The sequence below is a fragment of the Eriocheir sinensis genome, chromosome 32 (assembly GCF_024679095.1).
Source record: "Eriocheir sinensis breed Jianghai 21 chromosome 32, ASM2467909v1, whole genome shotgun sequence".
Lineage (NCBI taxonomy): Eukaryota > Metazoa > Arthropoda > Malacostraca > Decapoda > Varunidae > Eriocheir > Eriocheir sinensis.
In genome coordinates, this window is record NC_066540.1 from 16,122,145 (window position 1) to 16,137,958 (window position 15,814).

Genomic DNA, 15,814 nt, shown 5'->3' on the forward strand with positions numbered 1-15,814 from the left:
AGAGAGAGAGAGAGAGAGAGAGAGAGAGAGAGAGAGAGAGAGAGAGAGAGAGAGAGAGAGAGAGAGAGAGAGAGAGAGAGAGAGAGAGAGAGAGAGAGAGAGAGAGAGAGAGAGAGAGAGAGAGAGAGAGAGAGAGAGAGAGAGAGAGAGAGAGAGAGAGAGAGAGAGAGAGAGAGAGAGAGAGAGAGAGAGAGAGAGAGAGAGAGAGAGAGAGAGAGAGAGAGAGAGAGAGAGAGAGAGAGAGAGAGAGAGAGAGAGAGAGAGAGAGAGAGAGAGAGAGAGAGAGAGAGAGAGAGAGAGAGAGAGAGAGAGAGAGAGAGAGAGAGAGAGAGAGAGAGAGAGAGAGAGAGAGAGAGAGAGAGAGAGAGAGAGAGAGAGAGAGAGAGAGAGAGAGAGAGAGAGAGAGAGAGAGAGAGAGAGAGAGAGAGAGAGAGAGAGAGAGAGAGAGAGAGAGAGAGAGAGAGAGAGAGAGAGAGAGAGAGAGAGAGAGAGAGAGAGAGAGAGAGAGAGAGAGAGAGAGAGAGAGAGAGAGAGAGAGGTCGTCTTTAAAACCATCCAAATTCTCTCACACCCCCGTCATCGCTCACCTCTGCCCACGCACTCAACACCCCCACCCCATCATCCATACACACAACCCTTGCATCTCAAAACAGTCTGAAACGCCAATAACTCCGTCTTACTACAGAGCATTCATATGATAATTCTGCTTCGTATACCCATAATGAGTATAGTTTGTGTAAGCATATAAATAACTTAAAATGGGTTCACACTGGGCAAATTTTCCGTGGATCTTCAGTCAAACCACGACTTCCGCTGGCGTGGTTCTCGTATTTCCGTGGTTTTCTGACGTGTCCACGATCTTCCAAAGCTACAGTAGATTTCACTAAAGGACGACGGTATTACTCACCATCATCATCATCAGCAATAACAAGAAACAAATGAGATCCACGCTAGCGGAAATCGTGGTTTGACTGAAGGTCCACGGAAAATTTGCCCAGTGTAATAGCTGTTTCAAATTTACAGGCACAAAACGTTAGTCTCATTTATACTGCCCACTTATAACTAAATCCTTCCCTATTTCCAGAACAACACCCCCCTTCTGCCTTCTTTCCATTTCTGCACTAACTGAAATCATGGAAAAGTGTAATGGGATCAGGACACCTCCCCTCCCGAAATTGACCTCTCTTTTTGGCCACTCCTTTGACCTCTATTCAGGAGCAGTAAGTAGCGGGCTTTTTTTGATATTTTTCTTTACGCCCTTGAACTGTCTCCTTTGCTGTAAAAAAAAAAAAAAATGATGCAGTTACAATACTCAAAATTATTATCATATACAAAACAAACTCCGACAGTAAAAGATAGTTAAATAGTACGATGATTTTTTTTTTCTGTAAACCACCATGAAAGACGAATCGGCGAGAATAAGCTCCAAGAAAACTCGTGTGAGAAATGAATTGGCACCGCAAGACCAAAACCGCCAATACTAACGAGATACCCATTTTGCCTTCTCAGCCTATTAGTTTATAGACACAGGCTGTTAGCACGTTGTAAACTTGAACAGGGGACACACACAGAAGAAAAAAAAAGAAAAAAAAAAGATCATGACAGTGAGAAGATGGCACCACTATAAACACCTGCCCGCGCCAATACGGGCTGGGGCCGACTACCATCCAGGCCCCTCAAGCAAGCCTACTGGCGTTATAGGCGTAGACGTAAAAACAAAACAAAACACGGGACTGATAGGCCAATAATATATGTGGAGTGAGTTGAGAGTTGCCTCAGACCAAATGGGAGTAAAAATCTGTGATGGCCCTGTGGTCGTTCGTAGGGAGAGTGGAGTAAGGAGGAAGTGCAGTAAGGTCGTTGGTGAGTATTGAAATGGGAGCATGAATAATGTTGTTGAAGTAAAATGAACAAGACTTGTAGGTTAGAATAGAGATTTTCTGCTGTGTCATGGAATTTGGACACGAGGAGGCGCTTAATTAGTAACATTAGCGTGGCTGGAATGGGTGAAAATATGCATGGCGGTGAATGAAAGATAAATACAAAACATTTTTTAGTGTGATTGACTATGAAATGAGAGAAATGATCAATGGGAGGGAAAGGATTGAGGAAGGCTTTTATATGGTACTCTCTCTCTCTCTCTCTCTCTCTCTCTCTCTCTCTTGGCCGCCGCCCAACATCTTAAAGAGGCCCGCGCAGCCCTAACCTTAAAGCCCCGCCACCCACCACCCTCACCCCTTCACACTGGGCAGGAGGAAGAGAGGGAGGCATTGAGATACTCACTCATCTCGCCTTTAAAGACCCATGACACGGAGACAACAGGCAACTTACCGCCAATATCGCCACCCAGATGGAGCAATTTAAATTAAAGTATAAAATATGTATAAAATTAGAAATGAGAAAACAAAACAAAACACTTTATACTATGGTTGCCGTGCGTTGGGCCTCCCTCACTTCATGGCTCAGTTAATTATATTCAAAGTCTGTCAGTCAGATTCCGTCTAATACGACGATCTGTTTGCTAACTCGGAAACCCATGTAGCTGAATTTGATATGGTGAAAAAGCTATTTTTCAACAACCTGACATGGACCCCAACTCGCGGCTTTCGACAAAAAACATGAGACTGCACACAAAGCTAACTCTGGCATGTCAGATCACGGTGCAGCACCTCAGCACTGGACGTCTGGCAATCATGTCATTTCAGAGCATAGTACACTTAGGAATGCTTAATACTGGATTCCTGTGTATTACCCGTCCGCTGCGATTGACACGGATTTGGCTTTCACTGGTAACCTGGTAACATAAACTCCCAGGTCTTTCTCTGCCTCTGTGGTGGATAGTGGAGTGTTTCCCATGTGGTATTGGTGTGCTGGATTTGGCTTTCACTGGTAACCTGGTAACATAAACTCCCAGGTCTTTCTCTGCCTCTGTGGTGGATAGTGGAGTGTTTCCCATGACTTTATACTTTTCTTCACTGAATTGTAGCAGCCACTTTTTGATCCATTCCTGTAGCTTGGTGATGTCTTCTTGTAGGAAATCCGCAGTCAAGGGGTTAAGGCACAACATCCTTGTTCCTCGAAGACAGGGCACCTCAGGTCTGAAGAACAGGCCTCTAGATGTTGCTTCCCTAACTCCATTGCAGACAAAACACTATCGTCACTTTATGGCACTACAGTCTTTGAGATGCAAGGGAAACACATTTATTTTTACAGCAGAGGAGACAGTGCAAGGGCGTAAGAAGAAAAGAAAAAAAACAATAATGAAGAGAAAGCCCGCTACTTACTGCTCCTAAATAGAGTAGAATGGCCAAAAAGAAAAATCAATTTCGGGGGAGAGTTGTCCTGATACCCTCCACTGACACTGAAGGTTATGACACTCCGTTATATTTGTAAAGTTATCACCATACATACAGGACAGCAATCCGGCCTACTCTATGCACGACATTCTTGGCATTATCACACTTGAGACCCCAGATTCTGACACTCGTCGCAATAACGCACATGAAGTTATTCATAGAGAGACAGAGAAGATGGCGCCACTATAAACACTTGCCTGCGCCATGACGGGCTGGGGCCGACTACCATCCAGGCCCCTCAAGCAAGCCTACCGACGCTACAGGCGTAAAAAAAAAAAAAAATATTGCAATACTCGCAGGTCAGGACACTGTGATTTTGGAAATGGTACGGCCTTCCTGGCACTGAGAGTCATGGAATCTGTGATATTTCATTGCAAAGAACAAACGACATTGCGTGGCACTGCAGGGTATAGAAACCTAGGCCGCTCTTGCTAAAACATAACTCTGTCCTACAGTGAGAGGTGCCCGTAATACCAATGTGGTTTGACACCCTTGGCCAGGCTCCTTCGACACACAGTAAGTAGCACTCTCTGGATTTAATTAGTGACCCTTTCTATTTCTCAACGCTCGCCACCATTGCAGTACTAAGCTCCATTGGCACTACTAGGTGTGTAATATATCACAAACCATTTAAATATAACACTTAACACCAACTACTTTAAAAAATAACACCTTAAAAATGGGTAACAGGTGCTGCAGGACACGCAACCTACAGCACCCCAGGATACCTCTCCCTTAGTGCTGCAATACCCAAGAGGCAAAACGAAAACGTACCTGTCTCAATGTTGAACTGGGAGCTATCACAAAACGGTAAACAATGACTAAAATCAATTCAATATCGTTCTTTCATTGATACATATATGAAACAATCACATACTTATTTCTTGGGGGCAGTGTAGGAGGGACGACACCGGGATTATGGAGAGGGGTGGAGACGATACACAGATGATTGAAAGCGGGGGCGCAAATATGAAGGTGTGTGGGGGAGGGTTGCATAGAAAGGAGCGGGACACGAAAGAAGGAAAGAGGAAGGAAAGGAAGAGTGGAGCAGAGGATGCAACAGTGGGGACGCTGGTGCTTTTAAAGGGACTCTACCCTACTGAACGATGGGACCACTGATCAAACTGAAAGTAGCAATTGTAATGATAGTAGTAGTAGTAAGAGTAGTAGTAGTAGTAGTAGTAGTAGTAGTAGTTGTGGTAGTAGCAGCAGCCGTAGTAGTAGTAGTAGTAGTAGTAGCAGTAGTAGTAGTAGAATCTCAGAAGAAAGACACCAGGCCCAAAATGACGAGCTGGACCGTCTAACACACCACCTGTCCATAGAAATGTGTAGAAAAATCCACACCGCACAGGAGACAGGCGCCTCTAACTGGCTAACGTCACTACCAATCAGAGCAAAAGGCTTCAGCCTCAACAAACAAGAATTTGTCGACGCCGTTGCTCTGAGATATGGCTGGCCGATTGAGGGGCTGCCTGATCTCTGTACATGTGGATCACCGAATGATGTCACACCATTACATGTAAGAAGGGAGCCTTCGTCTGTATTCGACACGATGAGGTGAAGGACATGACAGCCAGCATGCTCCGGGAGGTATGCCAAGACGTCACTACCGAGCCGGCACTGCTTCCCCTGAACGGAGAACGCATAGATACAGGACGGCCAATACTTCACAGGAGGCACGAGTTGATGTCAGTGCCCGCGGATTCTGGGTGCGCGGACAGCGGGCGTTCATGGACATCCGCATATCCGACCCGATGGCTGCCTGTCACCGTGAGCTGCCCCTGGAAGCCGCCCACCACAGGAACGGGCAGGAGAAGACAAGGGCATACGGTGAAAGAATCCAACATGTGGATCAGGGCAGCTTCACCCCCCTCGCCTTCACCACATCCGGCGGGATGGGTCCCAGGGCCCAATGCTTCTACACACGACTCGCGGAACTGATTTCAGAAAAGAAGCATCAGCCAAGAAGCCACGTTGTCGCCTGGATGAGGTGTCGCCTCTCGTTTTCCCTGCTCAGGTCGGCCATCCTATGTCTCAGGGGCACCAGACACTCTTGCCCAAAAGCCACCAACATCTCCAATATGGACTATGAGGCCACAGTGGTGGAGAATGACATTACGGTGGGTCGGGAGTGACATGAGTAGGGAAGGAAAGGGAAATCTAGACGCAATAGAAGATAAGGTGTTATGTATAGGTTTAGTGCTATGTAGCATTAGTAATATGGTTGGATGCCAGTCATTAGCGAACAGAGTTGGGGCTAATGACCTCCAAGCTATGGAGTCCTCTATGATTATGTGTCGGGAAAATAAACATGGGTGGAGGTATCTTTTATGTAGTAGAGAAAAAAAATGTAGTAGTAGTAGTAGTAGTAGTAGTAAAAGTAGCAGTAGTAGTAGTAGCAGGCGACTATATTATAACGAGTGATTGTAATATTTCTCTTTGTAATTGAAGTAGACCAGCAGCAGTAACAATAGAGGGTGGCTGATGTGGTGAGTCGTATGGGGAGAGGGGGGGGGGGGGTGATCGTGGAAAGATGGTCAATGGAGGAGTGGAGGGAAAGGAAGTGCTGGAGGAGTGGAGGGAAAGGAAGTGCTGGAGGAGTGGAGGGAAAGGAAGTGCTGGAGGAGTGGAGGGAAAGGAAGTGCTGGAGGAGTGGAGGAAAAGGAAGTGCTGGAGGAGTGAAGGGAAAGGAAGTGCTGGAGGAGTGGAGGAAAAGGAAGTGCTGGAGGAGTGGAGGGAAAGGAAGTGTTGGAGGAGTGGAGGGAAAGGAAGTGCTGGAGGAGTGGAGGGAAAGGAGGTGCTGGAGGAGTGAAGGGAAAGGAAGTGTTGGAGGAGTGGAGGGAAAGGAAGTGCTGGAGGAGTGAAGGGAAAGAAAGTGAAAGTCCTGGAGCAAAGGCCTTTAGAACCATCTCCCAGGGTCATCGCGGCCGGACCCCGAAAAGACTCTTAAAGGGGTGGGTTCACGATGCAATCTTCCGCCTACTAATATTACTCCTTTTCCTCCTCCTCTTCCTCTCCGCAGTATTCCTCCATTTTTTCTTTTACAGCAAAGGAGATAGCTCAAGGGCACACACACACACACAAGGAAACAATAATACAAAAAAGAAGCCCGCTACTCGCTGCTCCTATAAACAGAATCAAAAGAGGTGGCCGAAAGAGAGGTCAGTTTCGGGAGGAGAGATGTGCCTGAAGCTACCTCCATATGTATCATTAGTTGTATACTCACACTCTGTATTGCCGGGGTTGGGATGGCATGCTCCTCCCTTCTCCTGTGTTGTTTGCTTGCAACACTAACCCATCAATCAGTTAATCTCCTCCTTCCGTTCTGCCTTCCTTTTTTCATCTTTCCTCACCATTTCTTTATCCCCTTACTCCACCAAGAGCCTTTTCTATTTATTCTCACTGGTAGCATGAAATTCCCGTCTTTGCCCGTAGACTATCTTCAAGCAATGTAAGAATCCTGGTAGTGTATTTGTGGTGGCGTGGCAGAAGCGCTGTTGCCAGATTATCGTACTCGGACCCCCTTATTTACCGGTTTCTGAGCCATTTCTCTCACCAAAAAACACCAATAATTAACCATTTTAATTCTAACTATATATCAAAGCGGCTATTGGGGTCGAGGAGGTAGTTTATTATCGTACTCGACCTCCTTATTACAGTTTTCTGCCATTTCTCTCACCAAAAAACACCAATAATTAACCATTTTAATTCTAACTATATATCAAAGCGGCTATTGGGGTCGAGGAGGTAGTTTTGGGGTCGGAAATAGGGAAACACATGAGGCTGAGTACGACAATTTAGCAGCGTTGAGCAGAAGTCTCTCAGGCATTGCTTGTAAAGGTATGGTTGGGGAAGGTCAGGCTCAAGAGCGTTGGTGAGGAGGAAGTGGCGAGCGCGTGGGTGGAAGGAGTTCTGCATCGCCATTCTCAGACGCGTCCCTCCCACATGAACTCTTTCCAAAGGCCGAAAAGAAGATTAATCGGGTTCTTATGAGTTTTTTTCACGCTCATGGTACAGAAGAAGGGTCGCACTACCACCGGGGTCATTAAACTACCCCTGGAAGTGCCCAAAACGCCTACGAAAGCCGTGTCAAATATGTGTGTTTATGAATACGGTTTGAAAGAAGAAAAATATGAATGGTAGGATAAAAATGGGAGACTATTGAAAACTGGAACATAACGTTGAAAAATAACAAAATAATGAAATGCGGAAGGAAATCAGAGTTAAAAACAGAGAAAGAAATACACGATGTGGGGAAGGTAGAGGACATACATAGAAGATGGCGCCACTATAAACACTTGCCTGCGCCATGACGGGATGGGGCCGAATACCATACAGACCCCTCAAGCAAGCCTACCGGCGCTATAGGCATAGACATAAAAAAAAATACATATGATGGAGATTTTCAAGTGTATTAAAAGGAAGTATACGTAAATAAAATGAACTAAGAGTAATTGTGAAAAAAAGGCTCATTCTGTTTTAGACATTAATAAGGATAAAATCTGTCGTTATAGGAAAAAACATATGAAAAAAATATATATACGATTCAATAAAAAAATCAGAAATACGAGTGGAGGATGATGGAGGATTGATGGGAAGGAGAAAGCAGTGGTAGAGATCGAAGGAGCTGTAAGAATTTAAAAGGATAAAACTCGTCGGTAGAAGAAAAAATCATATGAAAAAAAATGTATATCGATTCAATGAAAAACAAAAACACGAGTGGAGGATGATGGAGGATTGATGGGAAGGAGAAAGCAGTGGTAGAGATCGAAGGAGCTGTAAGAATTTAAAAGGATAAAATTCGTCGTTAGAGGAAAAAACTATATATGAAAAAAAAATGTATATACGATTCAATAAAAATCCGAAACACGAGTGGAAGATGATGGAGGATTGATGTGAAGGAGAAAGCAGTGGTAGAGATCGAAGGAATGGCAAGAAGCCCTGAATTTATTAACCCGTTAGCTGCAGGGATCATGTTTCTAAAAGGTCCCTCTAAGCGAGAAAAATGAGAAAAAATCATCACTCACACAAACCATTTCATAATACATATCAACGCATTTGTGATCAGTTTATGTATCATCTATTTTTGGGGGGTTTGTATCATGGCAAAAATTTGGCCCCTCGCTGGTACACGGTAAAGAAACCACAAATTTGGCCCGTCGCTGGTACACAGTAAAGAAACCACAAATTTGGCCCGTCGCTGGTACACGGTAAAGAAACCACAAATTTGGCCCGTCGCTGCTATACGGTAAAGCCACAAATTTTTCCGTCGCTGGTACACAGTAAAGAAACCACAAATCTGGCCCGTCGCTGGTACACGGTAAAACCACAAATTTGGCCCCTCGCTGGTACACAGTAAAGAAACCACAAATTTGTCCGTCGCTGGTACACTGTAAAACCACAAATTTGGCCCCTCGCTGGTACACAGTAAAGAAACCACAAATTTGGCCCGTCGCTGGTACACGGTGAAGCCACAAATTTGTCCGTCGCTGGTACACGGTAAAACCACAAATTTGTCCGTCGCTGCTACCAGGTTAACGAAGAAGAAACGGAGGCGGCAAAGAGTAGCGAAAGCAAATAAGATCTTAAGATGCCGGACGCCACCAGCTGTTCACGCGCGAGGAAGCGATCAAGGACGCGGCTGGACTCACACTTTCAAGTTATTTTTAGCTGCATCTCCTGGCACTACCGTCCTATTTGGCTCGGAGAGAGGTGCCTGTGACCCTTGTTTGGCACCTTAAAGCAGCCCAACCCAGCGATCCCACGGCAGGCGCAGGGAGGGTAGGACTTGCAGTGGGGGAGGGTAGGAGTGGAGTGAATGGTGGCCAAGGGGAGGGCGGAGGAGTGGGAGGGAAGGAGGAGGGAAGAGAGGAAAGCTGTTACGTGAGTCAGGAGGATACAGCTGGTGAGGAACACACACACACACACACACACACAGTCTCTCTCTCTCTCTCTCTCTCTCTCTCTCTCTCTCTCTCTCTCTCTCTCTCTCTCTCTCTCTCTCTCTCTCTCTTCAATGACTGTATCCCGAGACTAGAATCAATCCTACATAAGTCAAGCCTTCACGGTCTAGTTTGACTTTTTCCTGCTTCCCATAACGCCTTTCTCTCCTCCTCCACCGCATTCAATTTCTCCTCATTTATCTAATTTTCGTCATTTTCCTTCCCTTCCTCCTCTTCTAACTCCTCCTTCACCTCCTTCAGAGAGAGAGAGAGAGAAAGAGAGAGACGTGGAGGGAGAATGCGGCAGAGTATGGGGACGCGGGTGATGACTAGAGGGAGTTCTGGAGACCCATTTTCCGTGGAGAGTGAAAGTGGGAGAATAATGAGGCAACGAGAATGGAGCGCCCAATGGAGAAAATTATAATAGCTTCCTAACAAATGAGACAGCGTTGGGTAAGGCAAAGGAGAGAGGAGAGGAGGATGGAGAGACAAAGAAGGGTGGAAATCGATATACGGGGAGAGGAAAGGTAAAAAATGGTTAGGGGTGAAAACAAGGGAGGTAAGACTAGCGGATCTTGTCTGTGCAGTGGTGCGCGGAGTTGGTCACAGGAAGAGCTTGTGTGTGTAACCTGGATACCACCTACGACGGGTATCTTCCAAGCCCTTATTTACGTACACAGGATATCCTTATGTGTTTGAAAGATACTGCAGCTTAGAGAATAAGGAACACTGACAACATTAGAGGAGGGGTACTATACATATTGTGTCGGCATGGTTTTTTCCGGATATGGTTTTGTATTCTGATCTAGTCCGTATCTGGAGGTTCGATAGCTTTTATGTCGGATACGGGAAGGATTGCTGTTTTCAAGGGCAGCACAGAGAAAGTATAGTAAAAAAGACCCGCTAATCGGTGCTCCTATAGAAGAGAAATGTAAAGAGTGACCAAAAGAGAGGTCAATTTCGGGTGCAGAGGTGTCATGATACTCTCCTCTTGAACGTGGTCAAGTTATAGGCAGGAGGAAATACAGACGAAGGAAGGCTGTACCAGGGTTTGCTAGTGTAAGGGATGAAAGAGTGAAGATGCTGGTTAACTCTTAAATAAAGGGTTTGGACAGTATAGGGATGAGCTAGAGTAGAAAGTCGAGTGCACCGGGCCGCGGGAGGGGGGGAGGCATGCAGTTAGCAAGTTCAGAAGAGCAGTCAGCCTGAACATATCGATAGATGACAGAAAGAGAAGCAGCATGGTGGCGGAATTTAAGAGGTACGAGACTGTCAGTAAAGCCGGCGTCACACTGGACCCAAATCTGGCGAGCACCAGCTTTTGTTCGCGAGCAAGTCAGTCTTCTACTCGTACCTCTTAAATGGAGTATGCATCTCACGTGTGGGGAGGCTCCACTCCCTCAGCTCTATTGGACAGAGTGGAGTCTAAGGCTCTTCGTCTCATCAGCCCTCCTCCTCTTACTGATAGTCTTCTACCTCTTAAATTTCGCCGCCATGTTGCCTCTCTTTCTATCTTCTATCGATATTTTCATGCTGACTGCTCTTCTGAACTTGGTAACTGCATGCCTCCCTCACTCCCGTGGCCCCGCTGCACACGACTTTCTACTCATGATCATCCCTTTACTGTCCAAATCCCTTACGCAAGAGTTAACCAGCATCTTCACTCTTTCATCCCTCACACTGGTAAACTCTGGAACAATCTTCCTTCATCTGTATTTCCTCCTGCCTACGACTTGAACTCTTTCAAGAGGAGGGTATCAGGACACCTCTACTCCTGAAACTGACATATCTTTCGCCCACTCCTCTAACTCTTTTTAGGAGCAGTGAGTAGCGGGCTTTTTTTTTTACATTTGTTACTCTTTTTTTATGCCCTTGATCTGACTCCTCTGCTGTAAAAAAAAAAAAAGAGAAGTAGGAAGATTTGTAAATAAATCATTCTTTTAATTAGCTGTCTTGGGCCTGGCGTCTGGTTTCTTATCGCATCCTCTACCCTTCATATGTCATCATCGTGGTTATCATCCTTATCATCATCGTCATCATCATCATCTTATCATCATCATCATCAAAGTCATTCTTATCGCATTCTCTACCCTTCATATGTCATCATCGTGTTTATCATCCTTATCATCATCGTCATCATCATCATCATCTTATCATCATCATCATCAAAGTCATTCTTATCGCATTCCCCTACCCTTTGTGTCATCATCGTGGTTATCATCCTTATCATCATCGTCATCATCATCATCTTATCATTACTATCATCATCATCTTATCATCATCATCATCAAAGTCATTCTTATCGCATCTCTCTACCCTTTATGTGTCATCATCGTGGTTATCATCATTATCATCATCGTCATCATCATCATCTTATCATTACTATCATCATCATCATCATCAGTCATTCTTATCGCATCCCTCTACCCTTTATGTGTCATCATCGTGGTTATCATCATCATCATCATCGTCATCATCATCATCATCATCCCAGGAGCACCAGAAGCAGTACCACCGCCCCCACTAACTACAATAAGACTACCAATGTTCGCACGGATGCTCAGCGATGTAGTGATGTTACAGACGCCGCCGCTACTCACCTCCCACAGGTTCACCATGCAGAAGTCGTCGGGGATGTCCCTCTCTCGCACCGGCACGCCAACCACCGGGCCCAGCTGGGTGTAGCGTGTGATGGCTGCGCGGGCAACCACCACTTCCACCTGCCGGCCCGGGAGCTGCGTCACGCCAACCACCCCCACGTCGTTGTCGCTGTCCACATTGTTATCGTTGGGTGGTGGCAGAACGCGCCGCTCCAGGGCCAGTCCGGGAGGGAGCGAGGTGCGGGCGTATGATGTAGGGGAGCCAGGACGCTGAGGGTCACGCCAAGTCTCCACCTCTCGTTCCTCCTCCCGCCCCGCCCCTCCACCGCCACCAGAAAGGTTCACTGGCGACTCTCGGTGGGGTGGGGCGACAATCACTCCGTTTTGCTGCGGGAGTTCGAGGGTGTGCGGAGTTGGTGGCGCGCAGGAGTCTGGGAGAACATGAGTCGGGCGTGTGAAGGGGCATGTTCCCGCCACATGACGAGCGCCACACTCCCCACACAGCTTGATGCGTATAGCTACACGCCTCTCCTCCTCTTCCCGCACCGCCCCTACTCCTCCTAGTACCGTGGTCTCCTGATCCTTGACCTTGGATTGCAGGAGGTCGGAAGGTGGCGGGCGTAGGTCTGCCGCCGTCACCTCCCGGGTCTCGTACAGCCGCCTGTTGGAAGGAGACAAACATAACAGTGTCAGACAGTGGTAGTCAACAGGTATTGATCATGGCACGGCGGCCAAGCATTGATTAGGCGGTCCGCGGCTCGACCCAGGTGAGCAGCGCCACCTGTTGAACCTTCACCGCGGCCTCTCCCCTCTCGACAATTTTTCCGTTAAAAGTAAACAGCCACCAATTCCACCTTCTAAATTCTAAAAAAAACACTTAAAATATGAATCACGACCAGTCCAATTTAAAAGTAAACAGCCGCCAATTCCACCTTCTAAATTCTAAAAAAAACACTTAAAATATGAATCACGATCAGTCCAATTTAAAAGTAAACAGCCGCCAATTCCACCTTCTAAATTCTTAAAAAAAACACTTAAAATATGAATCACGACCAGTCCAATTTAAAAGTAAACAGCCGCCAATTCCACCTTCTAAATTCCCCCCCCCAAAAAAAAAACACTAAAAATATGTATCACGACCAGTCAATCCCTAAACCCTCACGAAAATGTTATGTTTTGTTTCTTGCAGTAGTTCAGGCGTGCAACACAAATAAGGAAACTGAAAATAAATGTAATATATATAATATCGTATAGCAAGACAGCAAAATGGAAAACAAAAAATTACAGATGAACGTACAAGAGTGCACAAACGAAAAGGAGAGCCAATTAGATTTTATAATTTCGAAGCAATACCAAATACGAATCACAACATTAACTTTTATAATTACATATTGACAGTGACCGCTGGCGAGACGTGAGCTGAGGCAGGGAAGGACGTACAGGAGGAAGTGAACGAGGGAGAGGAACAGAAGGAGGTTTAGGAAATTAAGCAGGAATATGGAAACAAACAAACAAACAAACAAAAAAGAAGAAAGTTAGTTCATTCTGTAACACATAATAAGAATATAGTCTGTGTCCATATTCTGTTCATCAATTTGCTCATGAATCATAACTTAAAGTGCAAAAATTGTTTATAATAATATTTAACCCGGTAGCAGCGACGGGCCAAATTTGTGGCTTTACCGTGTAGCAGCAACGGGCCAAATTTGTGGCTTTGCCGTGTAGCAGCGACGGGCCAAATTTGTGGCTTTACCGTGTAGCAGCGATGGGCCAAATTTGTGGCTTTACCGTGTAGCAGCGATGGGCCAAATTTGTGGCTTTACCGTGTAGCAGCGACGGGCCAAATTTGTGGCTTTACCGTGTAGCAGCGACGGGCCAAATTTGTGGCTTTACCGTGTAGCAGCGACGGGCTAAATTTGTGGCTTTACCGTGTAGCAGCGACGGGCCAAATTTGTGGCTTTACCGTTTAGCAGCGACGGGCCAAATTTGTGCCATGATATAAACCCCCCAAAATAGATGATACATAATCTGATCACAAATGCTTTGATGTATATTATGAAATGGTTTGTGTGAGGGGTGATTTTTTCTCATTTTTCTCGCTTAGAGGGACCATTAAGAAACATGATCCCCGCTGCTACCGGGTTAATTGTTTAGTTAAATGAAGATACGTAAAGCTTTAACGAATTATAAGTACAAAATCATATAACAAGGAAAAGACTTAAAATATTTGAAACAGAAGCTGGTGACAAAATTGTAAGTATTGCAAAATCCATGACAGATAAATATGTTCAGTATTCTTATCTAATTAATTAATTATGAAATACACAATAATGCTAATGATGTAGATGTTTCTAATACTGGAAATTGTACGAGACATGATGGTAGTAGAAGCCATGGTGATTGTCCTTATTATAAATCATTAATATGAATTATGACTCTGAAAACATTGTACTGATGTTAAATATAATCTGTAATAATGTTGCTTACAGTAATAAAGAATACTGATCCTTCCGAGAACAATTACGATATATAAATGTACACACGAAAAGTTTATGTGATAAATGCAAGTCTGCGCGATAACCTTGTGTGTTAACCAAGAAAAAAATATGGAAAAATACAGTAATAGGAAGGACAGTAAATTCCAGTTTCAGTAATACTAGTGTCACACCCTTCTTCGGTACCGTGATCCTAAAGAAACACTCATTAGAACCCGAGTGACCCCCTCTTCGACCTCTAGAAATAGCTGATGTGAGGAGCGAAAGTCTCTTCTAATACCGACCTTATAAGACTTTCTCCCTCCGACCTAAGACTTTCTCCCTCCGACCTAAGACTTTCTCCCTCCGACCTAAGACTTTCTCCCTCCGACCTAAGACTTTCTCCCTCCGACCGAAGACTTTCTCCCTCCGACCTAAGACTTTCTCCCTCCGACCTAAGACTTTCTCCCTCCGACCTAAGACTTTCTCCCTCCGACCTAAGACTTTCTCCCTCCGACCTAAGACTTTCTCCCTCCGACCTAAGACTTTCTCCCTCCGACCTAAGACTTTCTCCCTCCGACCTAAGACTTTCTCCCTCCGACCTAAGACTTTCTCCCTCCGACCTAAGATTTTCTCCCTCCGACCTAAGATTTTCTCCCTCCGACCGAAGACTTTCTCCCTCCGACCTAAGACTTTCTCCCTCCGACCTAAGACTTTCTCCCTCCGACCTAAGACTTTCTCCCTCCGACCTAAGACTTTCTCCCTCCGACCTAAGACTTTCTCCCTCCGACCTAAGACTTTCTCCCTCCGACCTAAGATTTTCTCCCTCCGACCGAAGACTTTCTCCCTCCGACCGAAGACTTTCTCCCTCCGACCTAAGATTTTCTCCCTCCGACCTAAGATTTTCTCCCTCCGACCTAAGACTTTCTCCCTCCGACCTAAGACTTTCTCCCTCCGACCTAAGACTTTCTCCCTCCGACCTAAGACTTTCTCCCTCCGACCTAAGACTAACTCCCTCCGACCTAAGACTTTCTCCCTCCGACCTAAGACTTTCTCCCTCCGACCTAAGACTTTCTCCCTCCGACCTAAGACTTTCTCCCTCCGACCTAAGACTAACTCCCCTCCGCGCACTGACAGTCTTCTACTTCTGTCGCAGCGTTGCCTATCTTCATATCTTCTATCGATATGTTCATGCTGTTTGCACTCCTGAACTTGCTAACTGTACGCCTCAACCTCTCCCGCTGTCCGCTGCAAACCTCTTTCTACATTTGCTCATCTTTTTACTATCCAAATCTATTTTACAAGAGTTAACCAGCATCTTCACCCTTTCATCCATTACAGTGGTAAACATTGGAGCAGCCTTCCCGTATCCTTATTTATCTCTACTAATTTTCAAGAGGTGAGCATCGAGACAGCTCTCCAAATGACTCTACTTTAAATAT

General features: G+C 45.6%; 1 protein-coding gene across 2 annotated transcripts in view; it reads right to left on the reverse strand.

Annotated features, from left to right (window-relative positions):
* LOC127006272 (uncharacterized) overlaps positions 1–15,814 on the reverse strand; it is a 96,854-nt gene that overhangs the window by 50,149 nt on the left and 30,891 nt on the right. Inside the window, exon 1 of one of the 2 annotated variants that reach the window (XM_050875920.1) lies at positions 11,899–12,615. In XM_050875920.1, the coding sequence (XP_050731877.1) occupies positions 11,899–11,916 (18 nt within the window). In that variant the 5' untranslated portion in view covers positions 11,917–12,615. Of the gene's footprint in view, positions 1–11,898; positions 12,616–15,814 lie in introns of those variants that run through there. The other variant, XM_050875919.1, reaches the window with a different exon arrangement.